This window comes from Falco peregrinus, chromosome 14 (assembly GCF_023634155.1).
Source record: "Falco peregrinus isolate bFalPer1 chromosome 14, bFalPer1.pri, whole genome shotgun sequence".
In the NCBI taxonomy this organism is placed as follows: Eukaryota; Metazoa; Chordata; class Aves; order Falconiformes; family Falconidae; genus Falco; species Falco peregrinus.
In genome coordinates, this window is record NC_073734.1 from 13103082 (window position 1) to 13130101 (window position 27020).

General features: G+C 44.8%; 1 protein-coding gene across 2 annotated transcripts in view; it reads left to right on the top strand.

Moving 5' to 3' along the window:
• Positions 1-27020, top strand: part of WTIP (WT1 interacting protein) — a 92126-nt gene that overhangs the window by 36431 nt on the left and 28675 nt on the right. For both annotated transcript variants that reach the window (XR_008749770.1, XM_055818503.1), the window contains exon 2: positions 1191-1292. Coding sequence is in view for 1 of the 2 variants with exons in the window: in XM_055818503.1 (XP_055674478.1) it covers positions 1191-1292 (102 nt within the window). In the remaining variant the exon portion in view is untranslated. The remainder of the gene's footprint in view (positions 1-1190; positions 1293-27020) is intronic.

Genomic DNA, 27020 nt, shown 5'->3' on the forward strand with positions numbered 1-27020 from the left:
ATCTTTATTTTCTACTGTAGTATTTTAAAGATATCACACAGCCTTGTCTTGAGATGTACTGTCCTGCTCCAATTAAATAGAGACCATTGGACATCTCAGAAAAACCTAAAATTGGTAGTCCTGAGTATGTGACAGAAGGATGTGGATTCTCCAGCATTTCATTACTTCTTCATGGGGATACAGAAGCAAAGTGATACTTGAATTTCATGTCCCTGCCCTCATTTGAATTTAGAGAGGTTACACCTAGATAGAAAAAAATGCATGGGCAAAAGGCTTTTAAAGCTATAACTGTGAAGAAAAAGCCTTTTAGAAACAAACAAAAACCCACCCCAAAACCTCCTGTTTGTAGAGTTTATTGAAGTTACGACCTTTTCTGTGAGTCTGCTGTTTGTGGAGCTAACCGCTGACTTCACTAGTGCTACGTTGGCTCTTCATACTTTGGTCCCTCGTGGGAGTCATCCTTGGCATCACCAAAAGCGGGCTTGGTCAGCGAAGGTGAATTTCTGACCCCACTGAAGCAAAACTGTGAGCCGGAATTTTTGTCCTTAGACTGTAAGGAGGGCAGAAGTCTTGCTCTTCTCTTTTGTAAGGTGCCAGGTTGTGTTTATGAGGTTACATGCTACCATCCATGGAGAGTTAAACAATTACTAAATGTGACTGATGAACCCGTTTTCCCAGTACTGCATGGCTTTCACCATGGACCAGTGTTCTTGATGTTGCATCTGGAGAGGGGCAAAGAGAAGTATTTTGGTTTTGGACTCAGTGGTTGTTTTATTAGTGATTATTGAATGTGATGTGGTGGAGCACTTAGTTGTGAAGGTCTCACTACATTATTTCTTGGGCAAATGGAGTTATTTCCAGAGAGTGTATGGATTTTCTGCCCTCTCCTGTTGTGCCTGCCTCCTTTAGATTTCTTTCTTTAGACAGCCTCAATCTCCATGCATTGAAACACCAGCAGAAACTTTCCACCCCTTCGCTTTTTTATTTTTGCTTCTAATTTTATATTTCCATCTATTTGTTGCATTCAAGCCACCTGGTGGTATCTTGGGTACTTGAATCTGTTCAGGGTGAGGAGCTCATTGAATTCAGGGCCTGATGCAGGGGTATCATGAGTGTTACGAAAAAATGGCCTGGAGCTGGTTCTAGGTGCTGCAGAGGATTCTAACTGTCATTCTCTTTCTGCTTCGTAGGTATTTGTATAAAATGTGGAAAAGGTGTGTATGGAGCGAGCCAGGCTTGCCAAGCAATGGGTAACCTCTATCATACCAACTGCTTCACGTGCTGCTCTTGTGGTAAGTCGGATCTACCGTAACCTTATTAAGTGGCTTCCTTTTGTAATATGTATTCCTTTAGCAACCAGTGTACAAAGTGAGACCTCATCTTGCCTGCTGCCTGAGGCAAAATTCCCACGCAAGACTCCAGCTTCAAAAGATGTTTTTTATTTGCCATCTGTAAGTGTTCAATGGTGTTTTCCTAAGCAACAGCCCAGAAAAGTAGTATTTGGTTGTTTTAAGGGCTGCATTTACAAAATGGCTTCAACCTGGCCATTATAAGCACTACATGCTTTAAACCACTGTGTTTAATGGAAGTGTAATGTCCATTTATCATTTTTACAGAAAAACGATAAAATTTGTGCAGCCAAAAACTGTATCTTCCCTCACTTTCTATTTGCAAATGCAGCTCTAGTCAAGCATGTATACTTGTCATTTTTGTGTATACCTAATGCTTAGAAATTGTTCTCTTATGTTTAAATGTGATAAGAACAAATAGAAACTGCATGTTGAAATACCTTAAGCTACTACAATATTTTATTTTGTAGAGGAAAACTTGCAGGTAAATCACTGTCTCCTCCTTGCTGTGCTCAGGACCTTTTTAGATTTCTCTTTTCATTTGAATGCATGTGAAAGTGATGTATTCTGTATGTGATTTGGGGAAGTTGTGGCTTTGCCAGTGGAAAAACAGGACTTGGAAAAATTGAGGGCAGCACTTTCAGAAGTGTTTGTCTTAAGTCAAACATTGTGAACTTAACTTGGAAACTTACTTGATGTCTTGTCTGTAACTGCTGAGAGCTCACAAATTCCCACTGAGTTCAAGGCAAGTATGAGAGCTCAATTTTCAGGAGTCGGACAATTTTTTTTTATATACCCACATATTTATTTAGATTCCTAATATATGAAAATATTTGCCTGGATGTTAAAGAACTTGTTGTGATACATATACACAGCAGATGATTTACTCTGAGCATAAATCCTTTATATGCCGAGTATAAATCCTTTATAAAAAAGATTAATTAAGGATTAGAAAAAGATCATTGTCGTAGAACCAAATAAGTTGATAATGAAAAGATCATTGTAAAGTTCACTTGTGAAAGGATAACTGTTGTCTTTTCTCCTGAGAGTTGTACAGATAAATACTGGTTTAAAGAAACCTACAACCTGGGCATAGAATTTAGTGACCTTTATAAATGACTCTGGACCATTAGCGGGTTCTAGAATAAACTCATCTCAAACCTTCAGGGAGCAGTCTTGACTTTGCTCAAGTCTGACAGTGAATGAGTAGCTATTTTGTTGGCTCCCAAAGTGAACAGCATCCTGCTTAGCAGAGGATTACAAAATACGGTATCGGATAATACCTATGCGCTCATGGCAGACATTAACCTAACTTAATTGCATGGGTGAATTCCAGCTTCTTCTCTCAGGCAGACATGTTTAAGTGGGCAGGATGCATGTTTGCTGCCACAGGCGTCTGTACACAGGTCACTGTTCCTCAGAAGAATGTATAAGGACCAAGGAATGTATTTTAATAGCAAAATACAAACCCAACTTTGTTCAAAAGCACAACGAGCTTTTCTGACTGTTCTGGTGAGGTGTGTGCGGCCAGTGTACATCTACCGTAGGGCGACTTGAGACGTGTCCGTTCGGAGCATAGTTTTGCCCCACCCCACCGTGCCAGTGGAATTCTGTGATTCACACAGCTTTCTGTGAGTCATGCGCAGGCACGGGGTTAAAGTGCTCCAGGTTGTCTACTGAGGTTCTCGCTGTACTGCTTGTGGGCTGGAGGGCCCAGCTATCATCCACCAGGGTGTTTCACAAGTGAGAACGGCTTGGATATCCTTCTGCCTGCAACCTCTGATACAGTCCCACCCGAAGGGGAATGTGGGGGGTGTTTCTTATGTTGGGTACTGAAAAGGTGGATGTGCTGCTGTGTGGCAGTAGTGCCTGGGCATGGGTAAAAAATCTTGATCAAAGCTTAGGTTCTGCTACACACAACCGTAAGTCAAAAGTAGAGCTTTTCCTCTCAACTCAGCTCCAAAATAATATCAAAATGAGCGTAGCTGGAAAGGGGGTGTTGAGTTAACTCTTTGGTTTCCTACTTTATTTGGAGCTGTGAGGTCCTTGGAAAAAACAGAATGATTCAGGGCAGTGCCAGTGGATCCAGACATTGGACACAAGGCGTGCAGGTTCCATTTGTGGGAATTGCATCTTGGAATGTGCAGCTCAAGAGGCTTTACAGGACCTCTTGTACAAGTAGCCAAATGGAAATGTGAACAGTATCGCAGTTCATGAACAGGGAGTTCATTTTACCTTCAGTGTGACATTGGTGGGACCCAGGTGAGAGTTCTGTGCTCTGGTTTTGGTGCCCACCTTTAAAGAGATGAAGAAAACCTGGAGAGAGCCCAAAAGGAGTTACACAGGTGATTAAAAGCTGGAGGAAAGCTAATTTTGAGAGCCCAGTGAATTTTGGGTATCAGAAATGATGGGAGGGGCATTTGGCTGGAACTTCTAAATACTTTTACCATGAAATGGCATTAGAAAGTGGTCTCATGTACTGGAGACAAACACAAGAGGTCTCTTTTCTGGAGGGTGAAATTACACAATTCAAATAGGAAATCAAAGACAGTTTTCATAAAATAAGCATGATTAAGTGCTGGAACAAAATAGCAAGAGAAGTGGCAGATTCTCTATTCTTCTTTGTTTTCAAATTAGGACCAAATGTCCCTTTGGAAAGTTTTCAGTTCAGCCAAGCTTTTAGATTCAGTGTACAGGTGATCACTAATGACCTTCGTAAGATTAATGTCACAGCACAGACGAATGCTCCTTCTGAGCCTTTTGACAGGAGAGTGGAGAAGAATATTGGTACACTCAGCCTAAAACTGTTCCTGTGTGCCAGTTGCTTTGTATACTTATGTGGTGGGCTGAGCCTGGTGGGGGCCAGGTGCCCACCAAAGTGGCTCTGTCACCCCCCTCTTCATCCAGACAGGGGAGAGAAGATGCAAGGAGAGGCGAAAGGCTGGTGGGTCGAGCCAAGGGCAGGGAGATCACTCGCCACACAGCGGCACGGGCAGAACGGACTCGACTCGGGGAGATCAGCTGAATTTGTTACCAATCAAACGGGATCAGGGTAACGAGAACTAACCCGAGTGTTAAGAACAGCTTCCCCCCTCCCCTCCCCCCCTCCCCAGGCTCAGCTTGGCTCCCGATGTCTCTCCCTCCTCCCCGCAGCGGGGCAGGGGGACGGGGAATGGGGCTGGGGTCAGTCCCGCACACGCTGTCGCTGCCGCTCCTGCCCCTCACACGCTGCCCCTGCCCCGGCCTGGGGTCCCAGGGGCTGCGGGTGGGGGTCTGCTCCCCGTTACCCCCCGGGGCTGGGGGCACAGCCTGCCTCGCCGGGGGCTTCCCCACGGGCTCCGGCGCCTGGAGCCCCCCCGGCCCCCTCCTGCCCTGGCCTGGGGGGCTGCAGGGCTGTTGCTCTCCCACGGGCTCCCTCCCCTCTCCCCCTGCAGCTGCTCTTGCGCAGGAACTTTCCCCCTTTTGAAACCCGTTATCCCAGAGGCGCTGCCAGCGTCGCTGCCGGGCTCGGCCTTGGCCAGCAGCGGGTCCGGCTGGGAGCCGGCTGGCATCGGCTCCATCGGGCACGGGGGAAGCTGCTGGCACCTTCCCACAGAAGCCACCCTGTGCCCCCGCGAACACAGCCTTGCCAGGCTAGCCCACTACAACTTAGAAATCAGAGTTAGAGTAAGAACACAAACTTGCCTTTCTTTTTTCTCTTTTTTTCCTAAATAACAAGAATGATCCGAACTGTCCTCCAGCAGCTATCAGTCTTACTTTCAATATAATGGATTTAGAAATTAAAGACAGTAACCAGAGAAGAAAAATTCTGTAGCTGAAGACATTTGATTTAGATAAGGGTCCAATATTTAACCAGCTACAATTAAAAAATATAAAAAAATATATTTCAAACCCTTGGGTAGAGTTGTGGTTTGGAGACCACTCAGGCTGAAATGCGATAATGAGTGATGGATCCTCCAAGGGCCTCGTTTCAGCACTCAGCAGTGAGTGTTTTCAGCTCGGCAAAGACAAGTGCAGTTATGCAGAGGAGTGGGAAGAGACCCTCAATAGGAAATGCTGCCCAAGTCAGTCCTTTCTTAGGTATTTCTTCGAGTTTAACTTTGGTTTCAGTGCCAAGTGTGATCTGTCAGGGTGCCCTGGTTGAAAAGGGTAGCATGTGGCAGAATGGGCCGTGCCATGCTGGGAGCTTACAGTGCTTGCCCCGGTGCTGTGCTTTTCATCTCCCACCATCATGTATCACACCATGGCTGGAGAGTTTGCGTTGCTTGTAATTAAGAGAAAAACGTAAATACGCTCACAGATGCAGGCACCTCTGTGAGGACTCCAGCCTTGCTAGTGTAGAAGTGTGAGGATGGCTTCTCAGGGTTCTTCTACAGTGATGGTGGTTAGCTCTTGAGATCATGAAGTCAGAAAGATGAGGAAATATTTCAGAGACGTGGTAAATCAACAGGAGGCTTCTGTCTTCTTTAGACATTCTGGTAAAATGTCCGGATGGCAAGTCTCTTCATTGTTTTCCTAGGTTCTGGCAATTTTGGGATAAAACTCACTAATACACTAATTCAGAGTTGTACTGAGTCTCCTCAAAAAAAGGAAATCTGGACAGCGAGCTGAGGGCAGAAGAAGAATGGAAAGGAAAAGTAAATGACTTAGCAGGCACGTTTTATGTCCTGCATTTCTGCCTCTTTAATGTGTTCCGTGGGCTTTAGATAGTTGAGCCTTGCTCCCGTAACTGAGCAAGTTCAGCATGTAAGAACTTTGTCAGTTAATTTTTGTTACATCTTTGTGTAAACCCCTGTTGCCTACTGCAAAAAGCTATGCTCCACAGATAGCCTTTTTTTTTTTCAGAGGTCAGATAATTCTCTGCAGGTAATGCAAACACCAAGGCGATCTGGTTTCCTGGGATCAAGTAGTTCAATGTAGATCTTTATCCACAATTTCTTATTGGGGAAAACAACTGAAGCTTGTTAGGATGGTTTAAAAATGTAGATTCAAATTCTCTTTCAGCCCTAACACCAGTGGAACTTCTTTTAGGCCTCGGTTCAGCAAAATTCTTAGACGTGTGCTTAAATACATATTACTCATATGTAAGCACGCTTTGCTGAATCTTAAGTAACAGATGAATTCAGGCAACAACATACACTGTCCCTTCTGTTAAGTGTAAGATTTTGGTTTTGGCAGGAGTTCAGTTGCAGATTTTGCTTACGGGAGACAAGAGCTGAAAAATGTCTGCCTGAAAAGCTCATCTAATTCCTCTTGGTAGTATTTTAGAGCATGACAGAATTTCTTGAAGAATAATTGCAATAATGCCAGATCGCATGTGTGCTCTAAGTGCAGGTGATCAGTTGCAGGAATTCAGGGGCTTTATTTGATAGTCATTGCAGGAGATAACTTATCAGGTGCCTCCAGTTTGCAGCTCATAATGCTATCCACAGCATCTTTTCAGGCTGAAATTTTTAATCCAGTGGTAATGATTGTAAAAACTGCAGTAAAATAAATCTTTACAATGAGGAATATGGGTTTGTTTTTTGTTACTCTGAGGGTGCAGGAGACAGGCAGGGAATGAGCTTTGCAGAGCTAAGGGTTTGAAGTCTCTGTACTCTCAAAGCTGAGACGTATTTCACCATAAAAACAGGAACATGTTCTGTCTCTTACATGAAGGCAAATGTTTGAACATGCCATTCTTCTTTAATTTGCACTTTTGCCACGGGATTGAAGGCACAGGAAATCGCCACAAGATCAATCAGAAGCCCAAAGCAAACTGTATAATCCCAAAGGTATGCAGCTCATTTCTTACCTGGTAGCTGTTGATCGAACGGGAGCACTCGTGGGGGTTTCATACAGCAGTTTAATTTTAAGGGGCAGCTTGTAAAGGTATCACAGTTCAGTTGATTACTGGTGCTGCTGCTGCCTCAGCCACCAGCGTTTGTCCAGACTTCACAAGCTAATTGCTACAACGCTCTAAGAGAAGGATCACAGCAAGGGCTGACAGCGCTGCTGTTTTAAAAGGCCTAAGTGGGATGACAGTAGCAGTGCGTATTGTTACCCTGAAGGTGTAGAGAGCCGTTGTGAACTAGCCCATGCCCTCCAACCGATGTGAAAGCGCAACTGGTTCATGGTTGTGGATGCAACCTGCCTTCGTGTGCATACAGAGTCTTGGAGACAACAGCTCCCTCTTTCTGACTGAGGCCACCCGGTGCTGCTGTATGTAGATGTCTATTAATAGGACGTTGCTCATGTCCCGTCTTGTAGGGAGAAGTTCCTTGTGACACTGGAAACGGTCTTTTGCGTATTTGCTGCCCTGGGTTGAACCTTTGTTTGCTCTTGGTGGTAATAAGGCACAGAACATCTTAAGGGAGCTGTGTCCCTTCAGTGTATATTTATCAGCAGTTGGTGAGTGTTTAAAATACCCAAATTCCCAGTGGAAGGTTCATTTTCAATTCATATTTGTTCTGTCCCCACAGCATATTTATAAGTCTGGCTTGAGTCACTACTTGTACGTTGCGTGCTGCCAGTACTTGCTTTGTAGCCTTAAATTAAATGCTCTGTGAATGTGATTTTCATGGATAATAAAACAAAATTCAACATCAAATCTATGAGCTTTACACTCAGGTGTGTGGTACAAATATATGCGTGTGTGTCAGTGGTGTTTAACTCTTCAGTGCCTCGTGGCTGACTTTTAGGTAACTCAGTTGCAGGCTCAGTATCTGTTCATCTGACTGCAACTGTTCTGAGCACCGAGGAAACACAGCGAGAAACACTTAAAGGAGAGGAGCTACTGAGTATTGCTGCAAGGGGTACGTTGCTGTGCAGTGAAAGTCTGCTGGGTAGCTAATGTCCTTGCACGCTTTTCCCTGCTGTTTTCTAACCACATACTGTCCATATAGACCAGAGCAGACTGGAATTTTGGGATTTTTGGTCTGTAATCCTGCCAGAGCCATTGGCTAATACCTGGTGCTCAGGGGAGGACAAGCAGGCGGGTGATTCAGTGCTGTGCATGTGGGAACATTCCTCCCCGACCCCCATGGCTTGGAGCGTGAGAGCTGGATGCCCTCAACTTGCATAACTGCAATTGTTACTCATCCCTGACTCAGACCCGGTGTTCAGATTGAATTCATGGCCACCTGAATGTTTGGTGGTTTCCAGGCCATAACTGGAGCTGGCAGTAGGTCCTGATGCACCACTGCACATGGGGCAGTTACTTTGAGGTGTGATTCACAGGAAAAGCCAAGCACTTTGGAGAGGTGTGAGTTTGGTTAGGAAACAGGACTGCAGAATTTGCTGTATATGCCGCTAAGACTGCGGTTTGTGTAGATGGGTAGCTGAGATAACTTGCAGCGCTGCTGCAGCAGTGCAGAATTTTTGCCCGAGTCACTTTGCATCTTTGGGATAAGTTGCAGCCTGTGCTTAGCCCCGTGCTTTCCGTTTTAACACCTATCAAGACAGATAGTTAAAAGCTATTTCAGGTATGTCTGCAACTGCAGTCTCAGGCAAACCCATTATTGTAAAATTCAGGGAAAGGGAGGTGCTCGCTGCTAAAAAGAGGTAGAGATGTCAGCTGGCTTCAGACGTTCAGGTTCACCTTGCGCAAGAGGCTGAACCATGAATGAGTCTCAGCAAAGGAATGTAGTCTTGTCTTCTGGTAATTAAGTCAAACTTGGATACCAGCCCATGTAAGGGCCCAAGTACCTTCAGGTACCAATTGGTGGAAAAATGTTTCCTTTATCTTGATCCGTGGTTAGCCTGATAATATTCTATGCTTTAGAAAAACAAAAAAAGGATGGGATGGGAAAAGGGTAATCAGAAATGTTTGAGGTAGGACTGACACAGGAAACTCTCCTTTATTTAGAATGTATTTAGTTGTTTTTTACATTTTAGGAGGTATTTAGTAGTTTCTCTGCATTGCTCTGTTGTCCCAGCTAGCCCTGGTCCAGCAGGGCACTGATCTGCGTGCTTAACTTCAGATAAATAGACCAGTCCATTGACTGTGTCCCGTCTGTAAATGATACTACTAGATATGATGTCATGAAAGGTTTTCAGTTCCGTGACTGCTTTAAATAAAGTTGGTTCAGCTCTAACAGAGAACCTGTTCCCTAAGGGCAGCTCTTCTGGTTGGCCCAGTCCTGGGCCTTACTTCCGTGGTGACATCTCAGATGCTTGAAGATGCATGTGCTTAAAGTTGGGGTTGTTTTTTGGGGGGGGAAAGGCAGGGTCTCAATAGAGAGTATCAGTTTCCTCTGAGGGCTGCCTTGGTGCAGCTAGCCTCGGTAGGTCTGGAGGCTGACCCCCAGGGAAAGGTGGTGTGGATAGGTAGCTAGCTGACACAGAAACGGAAAACATGTCCATTCCCTATTTCTGATTATCAGAGGGCCTGCGATCAATAGTTGGCCGGTGGTTCGTGTCTGTCCTTGTCTCCTTGAAAGGTAGTAATTGCGTTCTGCTATTAATCATTCCAGCATGAAATGTATGGCTTTTGATGGTTCTTTTAATTGGTGGGGGTTGCCTGGCAACTAATGATGGAAACTTTTCTCTGTGTTGATTGACTGACCATAGATGTATTCCTTCCACAATATTTTTGTATTCATAATGTGGAACCAATCACTGAGAGCACCTGTGATCCTTTCAGGGGTTGGAAAACACATAAAGTACAAAAAATACGCTCTTAATTAACAAGGTTTCTGCCCCTGTTTTTTATTTCTCAGTAAAACCCACAGAGAACCTAATCACTTCCTTGCATAGTTTTGTGTGTTTGGAATGCCACCTATTGTTTGGTGTAACAAGATTTGCTAAAATATCCCCGTTTCCTTATCAGCTTCTGTAATTTGCAGGTCTCAGTTGTCTTAGTCAGAAACCCCTCTCTCCTGTGTGGTTTTCTTCATCGTTCCCTTCTACTCTTTTTATTATTTTTCCCCCTTCCTCTTTCTTGCCTTCACCTCCAACCATTTAAAATGTTTCTTTGGAACACATCTCAATTTCTCCAAAAGAAAAGATTCCCTTGGGCTGCTGTTGAGTTCATCTCTCAAAGGGGAAGAAATTCAGATAATCCAGAACAGAGCACAGGCAAGTCACTGACGTTATCAACAGATGTTTCTGTTTCCTATTTCCAGGTTCTGTAATTTTTAAGTATGACCTGAAAACAAAGGGAAAAACAGGTGGAAGGAAAAAAGTGAAGAAAATTAACAAAAGGAGGATACACACAGTTGGCGTCCTGTAATTTTAATGATCTTAAGTTTCTGCTATACGTTGTCTGTATATATTTTGCAAAGCGCCTAGTCAATGCTTCAGTGATGTCCTTGATGCTTTACTTAGCTGAAAACTAAACCCCAGAATGCCACAGTGCTCTGAAATAATTCTGATTTTATATAGATCATTACCACTTCTTCAACAATAAATCAACTCTGTCTCCACATGTGCCAGTTATTCAGTTTTGTCCTTCATCACTTCAGCACTTCTTCCTCCCACAACCAACTGATGATTTTGTCTCCAGTGCCTGTCTCAGTAAATGTGGTCCTCATACACAAACCTGTCCGTGTACACAAATTCTTTCATGTGCTCTCATGTGTTTAGCCTTCCCTCTAAACATGTTTCATCTGGATACTGTCCTGTCATTTGACTGAATCTCCATCTTTCCTTTGCTCTTACTCTTTGGATGTGTGGATCTCACCATCGCTGCTCTGGACTGACCCAAAGCATGCTCTGTGGACAGCCATTACCTGATTGTTTTCCTGGTTTGTTGGAAGGATTGAACTTTAGGTTTTGTCTCTGCGTCTTCTGTGAAGAAGGGAAGGCAAGCATTCCATCTCCTTTGACTTTTTCTTCTTCCTTCTTTCTGCCTATGTTTGCTGTGGCATGTGCCTTCTACTACGAAAGAATTCAGACTTTATTTTTGTGTGGGCATCTTTTGTTCTTCATTTCAAACAAGCACAATGGATTTCTTTAGTAGAGATCTTAACTGCATGTCAGTATCTTTTTCTCCAGAAAATAGTGAGCTTGCCCCCTTGTCCTTAGCACTGTTTGAAATCTTATTGTACCCTGGTCATTTCCCATTTTGACTTGTAATGCATATCTTAGGCTTTTCCTGTATCCCCGAGTTCCCAGGGTCTAAAGACTCCAGACTGGTGGCAGCTCATCATCCCCTTACCAAGGAGGCAAGATTATACTGCTTTGCAGCCGTGGAAACTTCAGTCTGTTCTTCCTCACCAGCAAAGCTCCTTTTCCAAACTTTCCATGTTCTTCTACCACCAAATAGTTTTCTGTGCTTACCCCTGTTACCTGCTTTCCTGCTGACCCCAGTCTTGGACTTCTTGCTGTCCCTTCCTCTGGTGACACTCTGCAGCACAGTGGCAGCATCTCTTCTCTTCCCTCTTGCCAGGCAACACACACCTCTCATTCCTGCCCTAACAATGATAGGAACTCTTAGCAAAGGACACGGTGTGAAGTGCAAATCTGGTTTTGCCTCTTCTGTTGATTTTCATCCTCAAGTGCTAAGAAAAGGACTTTATTGGTTTGTACCTCATCCATGCCTCCTGTCCAGACTAGGTTACTAACTCATTCTTAATAATAATTCTTGTTTACTGCTTATTTCAAGGGAGAGGTGTCTGTATAGCCTGAGAACTCATTGATGTTCCACACCAGAAAGCAGCCTGGGTTTTATCTTAGAAATTAATTTTACAGATCAAAGGTTTCCACTGCCACTCTTCACTTTAAGGATGCTTTTACTTCTTGTGGGTCTAGAAAAGCTGTTTCCCATTAAGGATCTTGCTATGTATAAAACAAAATAAAAGATCTTTTTTTTTCTTAAAGTTTGTCTTCACATTTATAAAACAGAGTGGCAGCAGACTTTAGTATTCTTTCAGGCTTTCTTCTGGCAGAGGGCATTGGCAGATGACAGAAGAAAAAAAAGGAGAGAGGAGTGATAGGTTGGTGGTCATGAAGGGGTAAATCAGCCCTCTTAATCAGAGGACAGGGTTTTGCTCCACTTGCTATGGGCTTCCTCATCATCTTGTGCAGATCACTTAGCCTGCCTGGGTTCACCCATGTGGAGATAATTCTTCTCACCTACCTCACACGAGTGATGATGTGCTGATTCCATTAATATTTTGAAAGTGTTTGAAGGTCCTGGGGTCAAAGTACTGGAAAAGAGAGAAGTTTTGTAAATTATTAAATAATTACTGTTATATCACAAATAGATGCATTTGCTGGAGGAAGCACTTGCAGTGTCTGGCAGCCAAGCCATACAGCTGCTGCAGTGTGCTACTGAAAATAATTACTTGCTCAAATAATGCATGTTTACGGTTTATGGAGGACCATTTTGAGGATTATATATCATTAAATACATGGACTAACGTAAGATTTTAAAAAGACTGCTTTCCCAGCATCAGTCCCTGGAGTCCTTAGTGCCTGGGCCACGTGAATAATGTTCCCATTCCTCTGTCCAAGCCTAACGTTGTGTTTTTAATTTATTTTAAGTATCCAAGGAATGCTGTCTCCAGTATTCAGAGGACTCGAAATCGGATGTGAGGCACAAATGCACCAGAGAAGCTTATCAGAGAAACAGGCTTGGCGTGAAGCCTACATAAACAACCATAAATTTTTTCTCATTGAAATGACGGGACTTGGGAGGACTGGCCAATTATAGCTGCAGTGGGCTGTCCTTGGGCACCAAGGAAAGTGCTTTGGTGACCCCTGGTATTGGACACGAGCTGAATGTTTTGCTTGCTTATAAACTTACTGTTACAAAATGACCAGCTTGGTTGTGGTAAATTGACTTCTACAGGTCGCTTTCCAGAGTTATTTACCAGCAGTGGATGTTTTCTCCTATCTTTGGACTTCTCGGGAAATTTCAGCTTGGTTTTAACCCAGGTAGGGAAGCGATCTTCTTCCCAGCAACTCTTCTCTGCCTCTCTCCCTCAAAACACAGCACAGGAAGAAACTCGGTAAATTTGATCTTAGCCAGAAAGCATTTTTTCCCCCTTCCAATAAATACCTCATTTCCTGAAAATCCTGCCTTTGACCAGAACTTCTACTGGGACTTTTTAGATTTATCATCACTCACAGCCAAATCCAGTTTCAGTGAGTGTCAAAGTATCCTTGACTTTGTGGAGAGTGACATGAGTTCTTAGCTGGGCAGCAGGAGCCTGCTCCCATCACACCAGCATTAATGGTGTGGTTTGCCCTAGGTGAGCCTGTTCCCTGTACTTGTATAAAAAGCAGATAATTTTGCAATATAGCTTTGATTATTGAACACCAGGCCAGAAATAGCAAAGAATTATTTTATGGTTTTACTGAGAAACTCCTAGTATTCTGCCAACATGAAACCTGTATGTGGGTGCCCTGCATTGAAGTGACACAAATAAAAATAGATTATCTTCATGCTTGCAATCTCAATCCCACGGTCTTGAAACAGGTACGGTAAATACTTCCTAAAAACAAACCTGAAGTGAAACCCCGCCATGGCCTCCCTGATGGCCAACGTCCAGTCCGTATTCAGTACTCCTCCATTTATAGAATTATTGACTCCATTTGGCAGTTCACAGGACCAGTATCTGATTGAGCGCAGGCAGCACGCTTTGGCAGCCAGCAGAGATAACGTGATATGCTGTGGTGTCAGTGCGTGTCTGGAAATCGCTGCTGGGCTGCAGAGGATGAAAGCAATCTGGCTGGGGCTGGTACCTGATACATAGGTGCTCTGTGCTGTCCCTTAAACAGTTGCCTTCTCTTGATGATGCATTCTCTCATGAGAGCTCACCAGATCTCCTGGCTCAACATTCAGATAAATTAATGAGAATTATTTTCTTAAAGTGATGGAGAATGCAGGAGTGTAATAGCTTTGGGTGTAGTCCTTGCCTGTCCCGAACATCCCAGCAGGCTCAGGGCATGCAAGGAGTGAGGAGGAATTCCTTGGGGAATGGCACTGTTTACTGGATGCTTGGTCCGCTTGTTCCTCTTCTCGTGGGCATGGTACTTGAGGAACAGGTCTGTGTCCTGTGCTCCTGAGCCAGAATAACCTCCTACTATCATCCTGGGGTAGAGGGGGCTCAGGTGCTTCAGCATTTCACCCACAACATTGCCGTTCCTGGGTGATGAAACAACCACCCTGCAAGCTGAAATGACAGAGCCTCTGTGCCATGCCCATAAAGCAAGTGACAGGTGAAGATGTAGCTCGGTATGCTTGCATTTAAATTTTAGTTTGTGTGTGATGTGACTAAAGATCTGGAAGCCCAACAGAGGCAGTAAATGTTGCTGGCACTCTCGGAGCATCTTCTGCTGAGTGGTTTTGCAAGTGCTCCTCTTGCAATTTGAGAAAAGTGCTTTGGGACAGGAGGGTGTAGGGCAGGCTGTTGACAGCTGTGGCCTCTTGAGGTGGTTCAAGCTCCATGGTAAACTGAGTTGTTTCTGAGGTCACTGGGGCCTTGCAAAGTAGTTCCTAAAGTCCCCTGTGAGCGCTTGCTGCCTTGTGGTGTTAGACGCAGGCTTGCAAAAACTGGTTTCAAGTCCCATGGATGCCCTCCCTTTCCTCTGCCTGTTCGTCCCATGGAGTGCAGGTGGTGCAAGGCATTGGGTGCTCAGCGCGGGGTTCCCTCGCTGCTTTGTGCACCATCCTGCTTCTTTCTGTCTTTATAAATTCCCTTCATAGATGCAAAACCCCCTGTACTTCTTCCCTTTCCTGTTCAGGGCCCCGTATAACCGCGTTCTCACCTCCGTATCTGCTGTGACTGTTTCTCCCCCTGTGACTCAGCTGGTCAGTCCCTCACATTGCCATCCCGTACCTGCTCCCTCTTGTCCTGCTCCTGCAGCCCAGCCTTGGCACAGGGGCAGCCTGCCTGCGTTTGGGAAGGGGCTCCCACCTCCTGTCTGCCCAGCCACCCTGCCTTCTGCTGGCAGGGACTCTGCTTCCAGCAGTGATCCCTGCTCGGGATGCCTCTGAGGCTGGCTTCTTTCTCCTCCTCTCCCCCAGCTCCCAGTCTGATTTTTCTTGTCTAAAACCATCAAGCCTTGACTTTCTGTTGCTGTGCTCCTGTGAACTTGCACAGTGTTTGGAATAGTAGTCATAAAAGTGAAAGATGAGCTAGGCAAGAAATAGGCAAAGAAGTGGAGGAGAGAAACCTGAAGCATCCCCTGTAAGAAGAAATAAAATCAGCACTGGCTGCTGGCTTCTGACAGCACGGCCGATTCCACTGGTGCGGGTGACTTACAGTGCCAGTGTATGTGCAGAACGCAGCTGCTAATACCTGCCAGCTTTTTTAATTGTACCTGTGCGGAGGAAAGGCACCCGATTTGATGGAACAATTTTTGATTACTGACTGCTGTGTCTTAATGGTTGTCTATCGGTGTGTTGTTTTAAAATGCAAGTGTGTGTCCTGACGTGCAATGGGATACAGTCATAGAGCCTCAGTCACTTACTTAACTCAGCTGGCTGCCTGGGTACTCTACATTGTCAGTCTTCCAAATGCATTCCCTGCAAAATTTTTCCTGGAAATAATGCAAATAACTTATTTGAATGAGCCAGTGGATTAGCAACCTTAGGAACTACAGCAATGTAAATTCAGATCTATGGAAACAATTTGCTGACTCAGTATTAATAGTCCAGTAGTCTCCAAAGTGGGGTGCAGGCACCCCAGAGAGTGTTTAAGACAATCCATTAGAGTGTGGGAAGAAATTACTTTAGTAGACATAGATAATATATAAATAAATATGCATGTATAGGTGTGCATGCCCAAACATTTTTTACTGATGTAGAGCACAATCAAAGAAGTTTGGAGACCACTGTTCTGGAGGAAGAAAGCCTAAAGAATACGCAGCCACCAGGACTTGTTTTGCTGTTTCCATGAGTTGTTTAACAAAGGAGAATGTTATACGCTTGGGAAAGTGAGGGTGGAAATCATCTGCTCAAACTTCTAAGAAGGCACGTAGGTGAGCGCCAGAGATCGTGTTTTCTAAGCCTTGTTTTTGAACAGATGTTATTTTATATTATCCTGGTTAAATTCTAGTAGCAAATCATCCCTGTTGTTACAACTGTTCTTTTTCAGACCATGCTGGGTGAGGTTAGTTCAAGTAAAGTGGCCAGCGGTTAATATCTCAGGAGTACGGTGGTGTTTAGATGGTGATGATAATTTGGGGTTACACATAGAGGTGGCACAGCATGGATGCTGGCAGATGCAGACATACAGTACCTAAATGTTGAAACCTTGGGAAGGTTCCAGTTAAATACATGCAAAGGGGAAATCATCCTTTATCAGTGAAGTTCTGCAGCTGGTTCTGTGCAGTTTTGAATGATTAACTTTGGGGTTTACAGCAGCCAATGCATTTGGTATTTGTGGTTTGCTGTGTAGCTGCTTTTTCATATTTGCTGTATAGCTGCTTTTCCACCTAGTCCAAATGTTGGGCTAGTGAACAGGATATGTGAAAACAAAAAAGGGAAAATCAAAAGAAGGAATAACCAAGTTTGATACGAGCATGGCTGAAGGCAGAGGTTTTCGTTGTCTTAGTCACCACTGGCTGTAGGGGTGAGCTGATGTCTCATGCTGGGTAGGGAATAGAGGAAGGAAGTGGATTTAGTGGAAAATTGATTGCATCTACTTGGGCTCTTTCCAGCTGAATTCTGAGTTAAGTACATTCATCCTGAACTAATCGTTGGGGAGAATTGGCTGAAATCTCACATACTTTTTAAAAGGAAAGCTAAGCATTAAAGGAACAATATCCTTATTGTACCTGAGTGCCAAAAGAAGTGAGTGCACTATCAGGAGTCCTACCTATTCAGCTCTCTGTCTTGGAGGCTGCTTGTGGTTTTTAGTTCTAATGTGACCTGGTGCACAAAGCTGTGGTCAGTCCACCACAAAACATCAAGGATGGGCCATTTTGGTGGGCTGATTTCTGGTTATATTTTGGATTGGCTGGGCAAGCCCCAGTTCATTTCATAATTCAGCGCAACTATAATTTTCAATTATATTTACAGCAAAGTATACTGGAATATTGTCTAAAACACGTATCTAAGGTCCTAGCAAGGTTTTGTTCAAAGTCATACAGAATAAATCTGCAGTAACTTTACTAAGAGTGTAATACAGTTCACCAGTGCGAGCAAGAGAAGAGTTGTCTTTCTGTGCAGTTCTTTCAAATTTACTGCTAAATAATCTGTTCCCAAAGAATGTGCTTCAGAACCAGCAGAATGTTTTAATGCTTTGCCATCCTGAGAATATTTATATTTTTTCCACTGTGTACTAAATTTTCTAAGCTTTCTGAGCACTTCTGGTCCTGAGGACCATTCCCCAATACATTCTTCTGTTATCACAGGAAGAAAAAAGTTATAGCTGTTGCTCAAGGTGCTGTCTCTAGGCACGGTGGATCTCAACAATCTCTCCTTATTGCAAAGATTCATCTCAAGGGGATAAGAATTAAGGACTGTGAGCTTGATTTCACAAACACATGGGTGCCGTGACATTGGTGTTGGCTGCTGGACGCTTTCTGGATGTGACTCAGATCAAGCATGGCTGGTGTGTTTAGGTTCAGCAGCAGCACCCTTTGATGCTGCTCACGCTGAGGTGCTGACGCATACGATGCTACTGTTCTGTGCAAATCCATTCTTGTTTTTCTGAGACAACGCAGAAGATCGTTCGGGGAAATTGCTCATCCCCCTTGAGGCTCTGTTGCATGTTGCCGCAGGATTGGGCTGTGTCCACTCCTTTTGTTCAACATACTTTTATGTATAAAGTATTAAGAGGTAGGTGATGCTGCAGCTCACTGTTCAGAGATGATATTCAGCAATGTGACTTGCTGATTTAGCTCTTGATCGATTTTCTGACCATCCACTTCAGGGCCAGGCTAAGCTATGATTTTTAGTTGGGGCTGAACTTGAATGAAGAAGAGAATAATGACTTGCAAGAAAGAACCTGGTAGCAATGGTGAGGGGTCTGCAGTGCCCTCAGTTCAACAAGTTTACCTAACTTCTGCTAGTTAAGTTTGTCAGGTGGAATCTCTCATGGGTCCTTGCCCTGCTCTGAGTGCCTGGATGTCAGGAGGGACCAAACATCTTTCTTTCCCCATCCCCTCTTTGTTTTCCCCTCTTTTTTTTCCTTTTTTCCCTGGTCTTACTGGAATATGGTGGCTGCTTCTTTTGGATGTATTCCCACAGAAATTATCTCCCGTTGCGTATTACAGCAGTTCGCTCCTTGTGAAGGCTGCTCATTTACCTCAGGCGGTGCAGAACTCAGAGGCTCGATCATGTCTCCTACAGGGAGCTCACACAAAGAGTGTGAACTTTTTGAGTCAGGGACTATCAGTTCAACTTCTATGTGTCCGCTTCTGTGCTGTACAAAGAGAACTTGAGTGGAGTCTCAAGAGGGTAAAAATACCAGTTGTGCCTGGATTTGTGTCCCGTTCATTTCCAGGTGTGGTTGAAGACTGAAGTTTCAGGCTTTGACTATAAAGCTCTTCTCTGGTCTGGTGGTGGTGACTGTAGGGGCTGCTTTGTTCTTTAGGATGCAACAGGAGCTTGAGATCAGCAGAGGTTTAAAACAAAAAAAGCGAATGCTTCATACAATGCATAATGAAATTGTGGAGCTCACTGCCATAGGGACAGTGTGAAGGCCAAAAGTATAAATGATCTCATAGAGCAATTAGACAAATTAAAGAAGGATTGGTCCAGCGAGGCTATTAAACATAATAGTTATGATGCAACCTGTGGTGCAGGAAGGCCTTAAGTGCTGGCTGCTGGAAGCTGAGAAGTTATTCTTGGGAACACATCGTCCTGCATGAGCCCTGTTTTAATGCTCTTACCCATTGAGCTTCCACTCTTGCCCAGAGCTGGAGACAGGATACTGGGCTAGATGGATCCTTGTTGCTGCCATTATGGTGGTTCTTACTGGAGCTTGAATGAAAACCACCCACCAGGTTGCGTGGGTAGCAGCCGGGAAGGCTGCGTCCTGCAGAGTTAGGAAGACTTGGGCTGGATAGGCTGCAGTTCGGTGATGGCTGTATGTTGCCGTAGAGTGGGCTGGCACTGGGACCCTGGCATAGCGTGATAAGACAAGTACTCTCTTAAGTCCTGGCTTATGCACAGCAGATGGAAATGTCAAATTCTGTGCTGATAACGAGCAGGGTCTGTGATGGAATAATGAAACTTCCCATGGAAGCTGCTTTGGGGGAAGAGCTATACCCCCTTCCCTCCCAGCTTGCTGAGTGGTGGGGAGGCCTCTTGTGGTTTTTACCCAGTCTCTGTGTTGCTTTGTCTTTGCTCTTTTTTTGCATTTCTAAATCCAGCCCGGGGGGGGGGGGGAGGGAATCTTAGTTGAAGTACATTTGGAGCTTTATGTTACATTTCCCTGTTAGTATGTCTGCTTGCTTACCAAGAAATACATTTTGAGATGCATGTTAATATATAAGCCCAAAATAGGTATTAGATCAATGCAGGCCATTGTATTTCTGTTTTAAAAAATACGCTTGGCTTATGTTTTTACAAACTCCTTTTCAACATAAGTTCTTCTGTTGGAGCTCCGTGGAAATAATTTATGCCTTAATCTTGAAATTGATGGGTGGTATGGGATAGAATAAATACGTAAGTGGGAGAGAAAGGAAACATCTGCCAATTTTAACTTTTGCAAATTATATGGATGCTTGAAAGTATCTGCTAAGTTTATAATACCGTCTGCGCAGGAACGCTTTGCCCTAGTACCAGAGGTCAGAGATCTTCTTGTCCCGGCAGCGTAAATAACCTGACTGAAGAGGAGGGGGAAAGAGAAAGGAAGAGAGAATTCCACACTAGAGTAAACGTGGCACGGAGATTATGGATACCCTGCCAAGAAAGGTGGGGGTTTCCAGCAAGGTGACAAAAGATATTAGCTACCTATCTACATAATCCTGCTGGAGACTGACAGTTCAAGCCATGCAGCTAGGTTTGGGCAGAAACGTACCAGCCACCCCCTCTCCAGCCAGTCTGGGGCTTGCTGGTTCTGGTGGTGGTGAGCGCTGCAGAGTGGTCAAAGCAAGACACGTTGCCTGCCTCAGTGCAGAAATGTGGGGGGATTTTGGCAGCAAAGGAGTGCTTCTGGATAGAAAGGTGTTTCCTTCAGTGTGATAGCTGACACAAAGCAAAATCCTAGGGAATGAAGTTTTTCATTTTGACATCATGGCAGTTTAAGGTAAACTGCAGAGGAGAGTCTAGAGTTTACCCTGGGCTACAAACATGTCAAAAAGATGAACTACCTTGTTTTCATCTGGATTTTACCACGCGTTAGTGAATGCATAGTGAAGGCAGACTTTTTTCTGGCAAAGATAGTACCTTGGGGCAGGTCTACAGCTTGTGTAAATTGTGATGAATTCAGTGATGCTGTCGCGATGTACCCCAGCTGCAAATTCAGCTTAGCGTAGTCATCCGAGGTGGGAGGCGAGTGGTACTAGCACATCTGTGTGGCAGGAGCTGGCACATTGCTCCCATGCTGGAGAGGTGGTGCAGAGCAGAGCGCCGTGCAGAGCCTGGATAACAGCCCAGAAATGGAAATGGTAATTGTATTATACAAGAGTGTACTTCTGTGAGAGTTCACGTAAGAGCTGGGCAACGGTAGCTGGGAGGAAAAACAGTTAACTGCCATCTGCCTTTTCAGGACAGATCAACCTGAAATAGAGAATGACAATGAATACTGACTTTGTAGCAGTTAATTTGTACTGAAAAGCTCTTTTTTACTGTACAAATATGAGTTGGTATAGGAACTTAAACTATAGAGGAATTTTCGATTTAAGATTTTAAAAATAACTTGTTTTAAATGATAATTTAAATAATAATGTTAAACCATTTTTGTGCTTTCCTTGCATCAATATTTTTAAAAAGTAAATCTAATCTCTTAAAAATGTTCGTTCATATCTTCCTGTGTCTGTCTACCTGATGATAATATTCGATTAGAATTTGTTCACAGACTCTGAATACTCTTTCCTGAAAGAACCTATGTAAAGGGAGAAAACAATACACATCCTGTACTCCACCTTCACAGGCCTCTAGCATACGATGCCACCTTTTGTTTGCAAGAGTTTAAATTTCAAATAAAATCCCAGCATTCTTTTGAAAAAAAAGGAAAGGGCCTCTCCCCTGCTTAGATTGTCAAATCCCAGACTAGCCCGGAATTGAATAGGCCAAGTCAGTGACCTCAGGCAGAAAGAATGTTGGTTATTTACGTAGGGCTTCTGCTATTTTAGCAGCAAACCTTTTCTTCTGAAAGGACAATGTATACTGTTTTGTGTTTATGGCCAAGTAAAAAGCTTGTACATTTGAGATTTGCATCGTAATAGCCTCGTAACTCAATATACAGCATCCTCAAAAATAGCAGAGCAAGGCTGTGTTTTGTCTTGCCTGGTGCAGGTCTTTTAGAGGCTTTTACAAAAGTTGTTTGAAAAACCATCCTAAAGGTTCAGCTGCTTATATGTTTGCTTTGGTGGCCTTTTTTCCCCTGGAGTTTTGGTTGCTTACCCCCCCCCCCCAAAAAAAAAAAAAAAAAACAAAAACAAAAACAAAACAAAACACAACAAACCAACCTAAAATTACGCGTGGTTTCTTTATGAGCTATCAGGCCAGTGCTCAAAATATTTTGATGCATCTCAAACTAAGCTGTGCCGGCAGCTTGAAACCAGGAAAATGTGTGAGTGCATCCGTGTGTGTGAGTGTGTAATTCACACACCAAGCATTTTTCCTGAAATAATGGAAGATCTTTACAGGCATTCTGGCCTGGTGGATGAGCCTGCAATTCCAAATGGTTTTTAAAGTGTGCCTTTCTCAATAGATCGTAACCATGAGGAGCTATTGTGTGAGTAAAGCACACATTTAGGATCCAATCCTGCATTCCTTAAAGTCAATGGGAGTCTGAGCGTGAAAGGAATGCAGGATTGGGTCCTGAAACAGGGGAGCAAAATTGTGTGCCAGATTGCTTTGAAAAGAAGAATACAGCACATCCACAGTAGCCACTTTTTAGTGTTTCACATTTCAAACGGCTGGAGTCTGTGAAAAGTGGCTTCTGCCAACATGCAGTATCTTCTATTCAAAGGAATTTGGCATTGATTTTTTTTTTCTTCTATCTTAAAACCCCTGAAAGCCCTAGAAATTCACCCCTCCTTTCACAAAGGCTGAGCAATTGAGCATTGTGAGGAGGGGAGGGGGCAGTGGCAGTGGGGGATGGAAGTTTCCCCAAGCCCAGGGGTTGGGGCACAGTCCTCCTTGCAGCCCCTCCACGCTATGAAGACCCTGCACTGCCCTGGCACCTGCGACACTGGCTGCCGCTTGAATGCCAGGACCCCACCATGGGGAGGTTGTGCTCATGTTGCTCAGTGGTTTTGTGCAAGGCCCCTGCAGGAGACATAGGAGAAAAAATTAATTAACAGTTATCCGGGGGCTAAAGCATTCTCAGTGCTCCCTCTTCTCGAGTGGTCAGAGTGACAGAAACCTTGTGCAAAGAAAACCTCTGTGCAGATAGGCAGCCATAAGCCAGAGGGAGGGATGGAGAACTGCGAGCCCAAACTCAAATGTAAGTAAAGGAGAAATGGTAACAAATAAAGGAAAAGTGTTGGAAGCTTTTGTTTTCTTCTGACACATCTTTAATTCCTGGGCAGGCGAACCTCCTCTACCATGTGAAAGAAAACAGATTTCCTGGGTGAAAATCTGCATCAGTTTTATCTTGAGATGATGGGGGTAGAGGAGGTAGCAGAGGTGGGTTGTTATTACTTATTTTCAATTATTTGTTCCATGTTTGTAAAACTTGATATTTCTTGTGAAGTTTCAGTTCCTGGAATCATCTTAGCTTCCGCTGTTCAGAAATAGTAGTTGTCCGACTTGGGGTTTGTGGAGAACAGCTTGGATTCTGGACATTTCATTCGCCCTTTAGCTTTTGAGTTATTTTGGTCCTGGTGTCTCGATCATTAAAATACGCACTTGAGAGCACACAGACACTCTTCAGAGGGCAGGTTGCACCTCGCAGGGCAAGAAAAGCTGCAGTGTCTGTGCCAGAGTATAAGGCTGCGGACGGTGGTCCCCACCGTGGTGCCCTATGCTGTCATGTCGGTCCGCAGGCCATCCGGGAGATGGCTTGGGCACAGCTGCCCCTGCGTGGCTTTGGTGACGGGCCCTGCTGCAGCCCACGGGTGGCACGTGGGGTGTGAAAGTGGTTTGGGTGCTGTCTGCATTTGGGAGCATGGGCAGCCCGTGGATGGCCACCGCAGGTGGCTCTGAAGCAGAGCAGCCCCAGACCCGTGCCAAGGGGCTTTTGCAAAACAGAATTACCAGGTTTGGCCGGGTAAAGGTTCTGTTTCCATTTGAGCAGCGATGGAGACTGGTGAGAGGTGAGCAGTGGGCACGCAGATACGTTTGCTCAGCCCAAGCCACCTTGTATCTGGTTTCACTTGTACGGGGCTTTGGGGTGATAGATGGGAATCTTCTTTCCCCACTGTGGTCGCTGGGAAGTATTTGAGCAGATGTTGTGCATTAATCCTGCCGTGTATGTTTACGCGTCGCTTTAGTCTGAGTGCTTTGAGAGGCTGTCGCTTAAGGTGCTAACATGAGACAGGTACCAATGCTGGTGTCACATCAGTCACTGCAGTGGTGTCTGAAGCAGTTAACAAGCAATTAGGTCCATCTTTAACATTTCTAACTAAACCAGATATGCACAGTTCTTTAGTCAGTCAAGCATGAAGAGCCAGGGGCTGCCATGCTCAGAAAGCTGTGTGAGTCATGGACCAAAGACCAAAGCTTCCAGAGTGCAGAGATTCTCATAGTGCCCCGTTCAGTCTTAGAACTGACAATTTGTAAAAATAAGAATTAAGAGGAAGAAATCCCAATGAGAGAGGTAATACGATAATGCCTTTTTCCAGAAAGAGCTGTTGAAGGATGCTGTGTATTTGTGTTGCTGCTGTGAGACAAGCCAGGAGTTTGTGGGTGCCCCTTTCCCAGCTGGAGCAGTGCATGGCCATGCTGGGGGCTGGAGCAAGCAGGGCAGACACCCCCATCCCACCTGGTCCTGCCGCAGCCTGTGCCTCGCTCGCAGGGGGTCCCAGGGGGTTGTGCCCCCATGGGAGAAGCAGCAGCAGAGCCAAGGGCTGTGCTTGTGTGTGGTCAGACCTACCCAGGCATGTCCCCAGTCAACAGGAATGTCAGGTACTTGAGTAATATTCCATGGCAATAGCTTGGGCTGTTTGGGCTCTTAATTAGCTCTGCTTTAACGAATTTCTTATCTTTAGCAGCGGTACCTACAGCTGAACTCTTTGATTACATTCCATATGGGGAGGTTCTAATTACATTTTCTGACTAACATACAATCCTCTTGTTCCACACAGCTGTAATGTTAGAAATAACAAGGATATTAATTGTATCCTACTTTGTCCCTTCTAACGCCGCAACTTTCCCACACACAGTTACAAGAAGAGGCACATGCATCACAGGACTATCAAGAGAGATCCCATGATGGCAACAAGGTGCACTGGTCTATTTTCTTCAGCCTGCTGGTAGTCACAGGGATGCACCAGGCGTTATCTGGAAGGCGAGGCTGGGGCTGCAGCTTTCTCATTATGTCAGAGGGGAGCTGTTTGTTTTTAAGTAGCGTCAGGCACTGAGACAATGCAGGCTTCTCACATGAAGTTGCTTACACTACAATACTAGTAAATCATGATTATTACCCAACAGTTGTGTGTTTTTAATCATCAAAGTACTTAAAATATTATAATAATGCTTGGCACTTTCCAACTTCAAAGCATGCTGCAAACAGTAATTAGGTCTAATAACCATGCTGTGACAGTGAGACATTGCTATCTCTTGGCTTACAAAGGCGAAGAGGGGGGTGTTAGCCCCTGATGTGGTTGCATCATCCCATGCGAGACTAGAGATCTACCACTGAAGGCTGCGACTTGATAAACTCACCTCCCTATAGGCAAATACCCCACTGCCAGCAGCGGCAGGGAGGGCTTGGCAGATGCTTTCCAGGCTAGCGGAGGGGGCAGGAGGTTTTCAGTGCTCTTTTGGAGCACCTCCTCAAGACCGTAAAACCCGGTCTCATTCACATTTTGTTCTATGAGGGCCTGATGCAGCTTTTGAAACAGCATTGGAAAAAGTTTTACCCTATCTTGGCTTCCTGGCTGGTGTGTTTTCACCACCCAGTGAAGTGTTGTGGAGACTGCAGAGAATAGCTGCGGACAGCCTGTGTCAGCTGTGGGTGGGTTTTCCTTTTGCAAGCTGAATCTTTGAGTTGAATCCTCTGCTAAAGCAGCAGCTTTCCCATTCCTTCCTTTCAGTCTGCCACACATAGGAGATAAAAATTGTGCAGGAAGTAATTGCTAGACACATTTAAATACCAGAGACTCATAAACTGGTTAAATGTGAAATCCCGTATTAAAAACCTAGAGCTGATTCTGATTTTATACATTTTTTTAAAAGTTTCAAAAGCCTGCCTTCTTTTGCATGTTTGTCATGTTGGTTGCAAACACCGGTTGAGATTGTTCCTTGGGACACAGTAATTTCTAGCTTGCGTGTTACTGACTGCTAGGTTATCTACATGAATATTTGCACTCTTTGCTGGAGCATTTGCAAGGTCTCTGCCTGCCTCCCACCTGCGGTGGTGGAACCCACTTTTCCTGGCACTCGCTACCCCTCAGATGTGTGGGTGTCAGTCAAGAAATGTAAAACCTACTTGCAACAAGCATTTATTGTCACAGTGAGTGCCTAAGCTTAATTTTCTACAGTAAAACAAGGCTAAAGAGCACTTGGGGAAAAAAGGGTTTCTCTGTGAAAGCTGGTGTTACGTGCCTGCACGCGGGCTGCAGGCTGGGCGGCTTCTGCCCCATCCCATGGTCCCCCTGCGCGTTCCTGGCCGACCTGCTGCTCTTCTGGTCGGGTGTGAAATGGAGCCTCATCCTTGCTGCTGTTCAAAACTGGTCTGACAGGGCAGGCGTGCCAAGGTGGGTATCCAGCAGAAGGAGGGAAGCAGCACAGTGTTTGTGAAACCCAGTACTTGTGAACTCTGCGCTAGGCTGCTCATTATAAGAGCTCATTATAATAATAATGAGCGATCAGCAAGTTGCATCAAGTTTTGTCAGAAACTCTTGACTTTTTTGTTTCAGTATTATGAAAGCAAATAGTAACCCAGGCTCAGCTAGCTATACTCAGTCATTCAAAGGCAAGCCAAGCAGCAGGTTCCGTGTACCAGTGGCAGGATGATAATACCTCGTCTAGCTGGCCAGGCACTTCACTCGGCTGGCTAAAGCAACATTAGGGGTTTTTTAATTTGTTCTCTCTGCCTGATTGACAGTAGTAGTTACAGCTACACAGAACAGGCTGGTGCTGTGCAGGCCCCCCAGTTACTCCAGGACCTTGGAGGGTGAAACCACCTTGTCCAGTACATCAAGCTAGGGGCAGGTGCCCTAACCTTGAGGTGCTGCGCCACTGCCCTGGGGCTGGGAGGTACCAGCACTGCATCTCCTTCATGCTCTCCTTTGTGTCTCCCTGGCTGCAACTGCCAGCACTTCCCTCTACATTGCAGGTTTCACATGATGCCCAGGCACTCGCAGTGTTTGCTGTGTGACCATGTTCAGTGCTGTCATTTAGCAAACTCCTCTGGAGGGCAAATGGAACGCCTGGTTTTTGCCCTTATTTCTAAAATGCAGTATGTGGAAGCCAATGTAGCGCAGCTACAGCTGTTTGTGTGATAACTTGCTGTT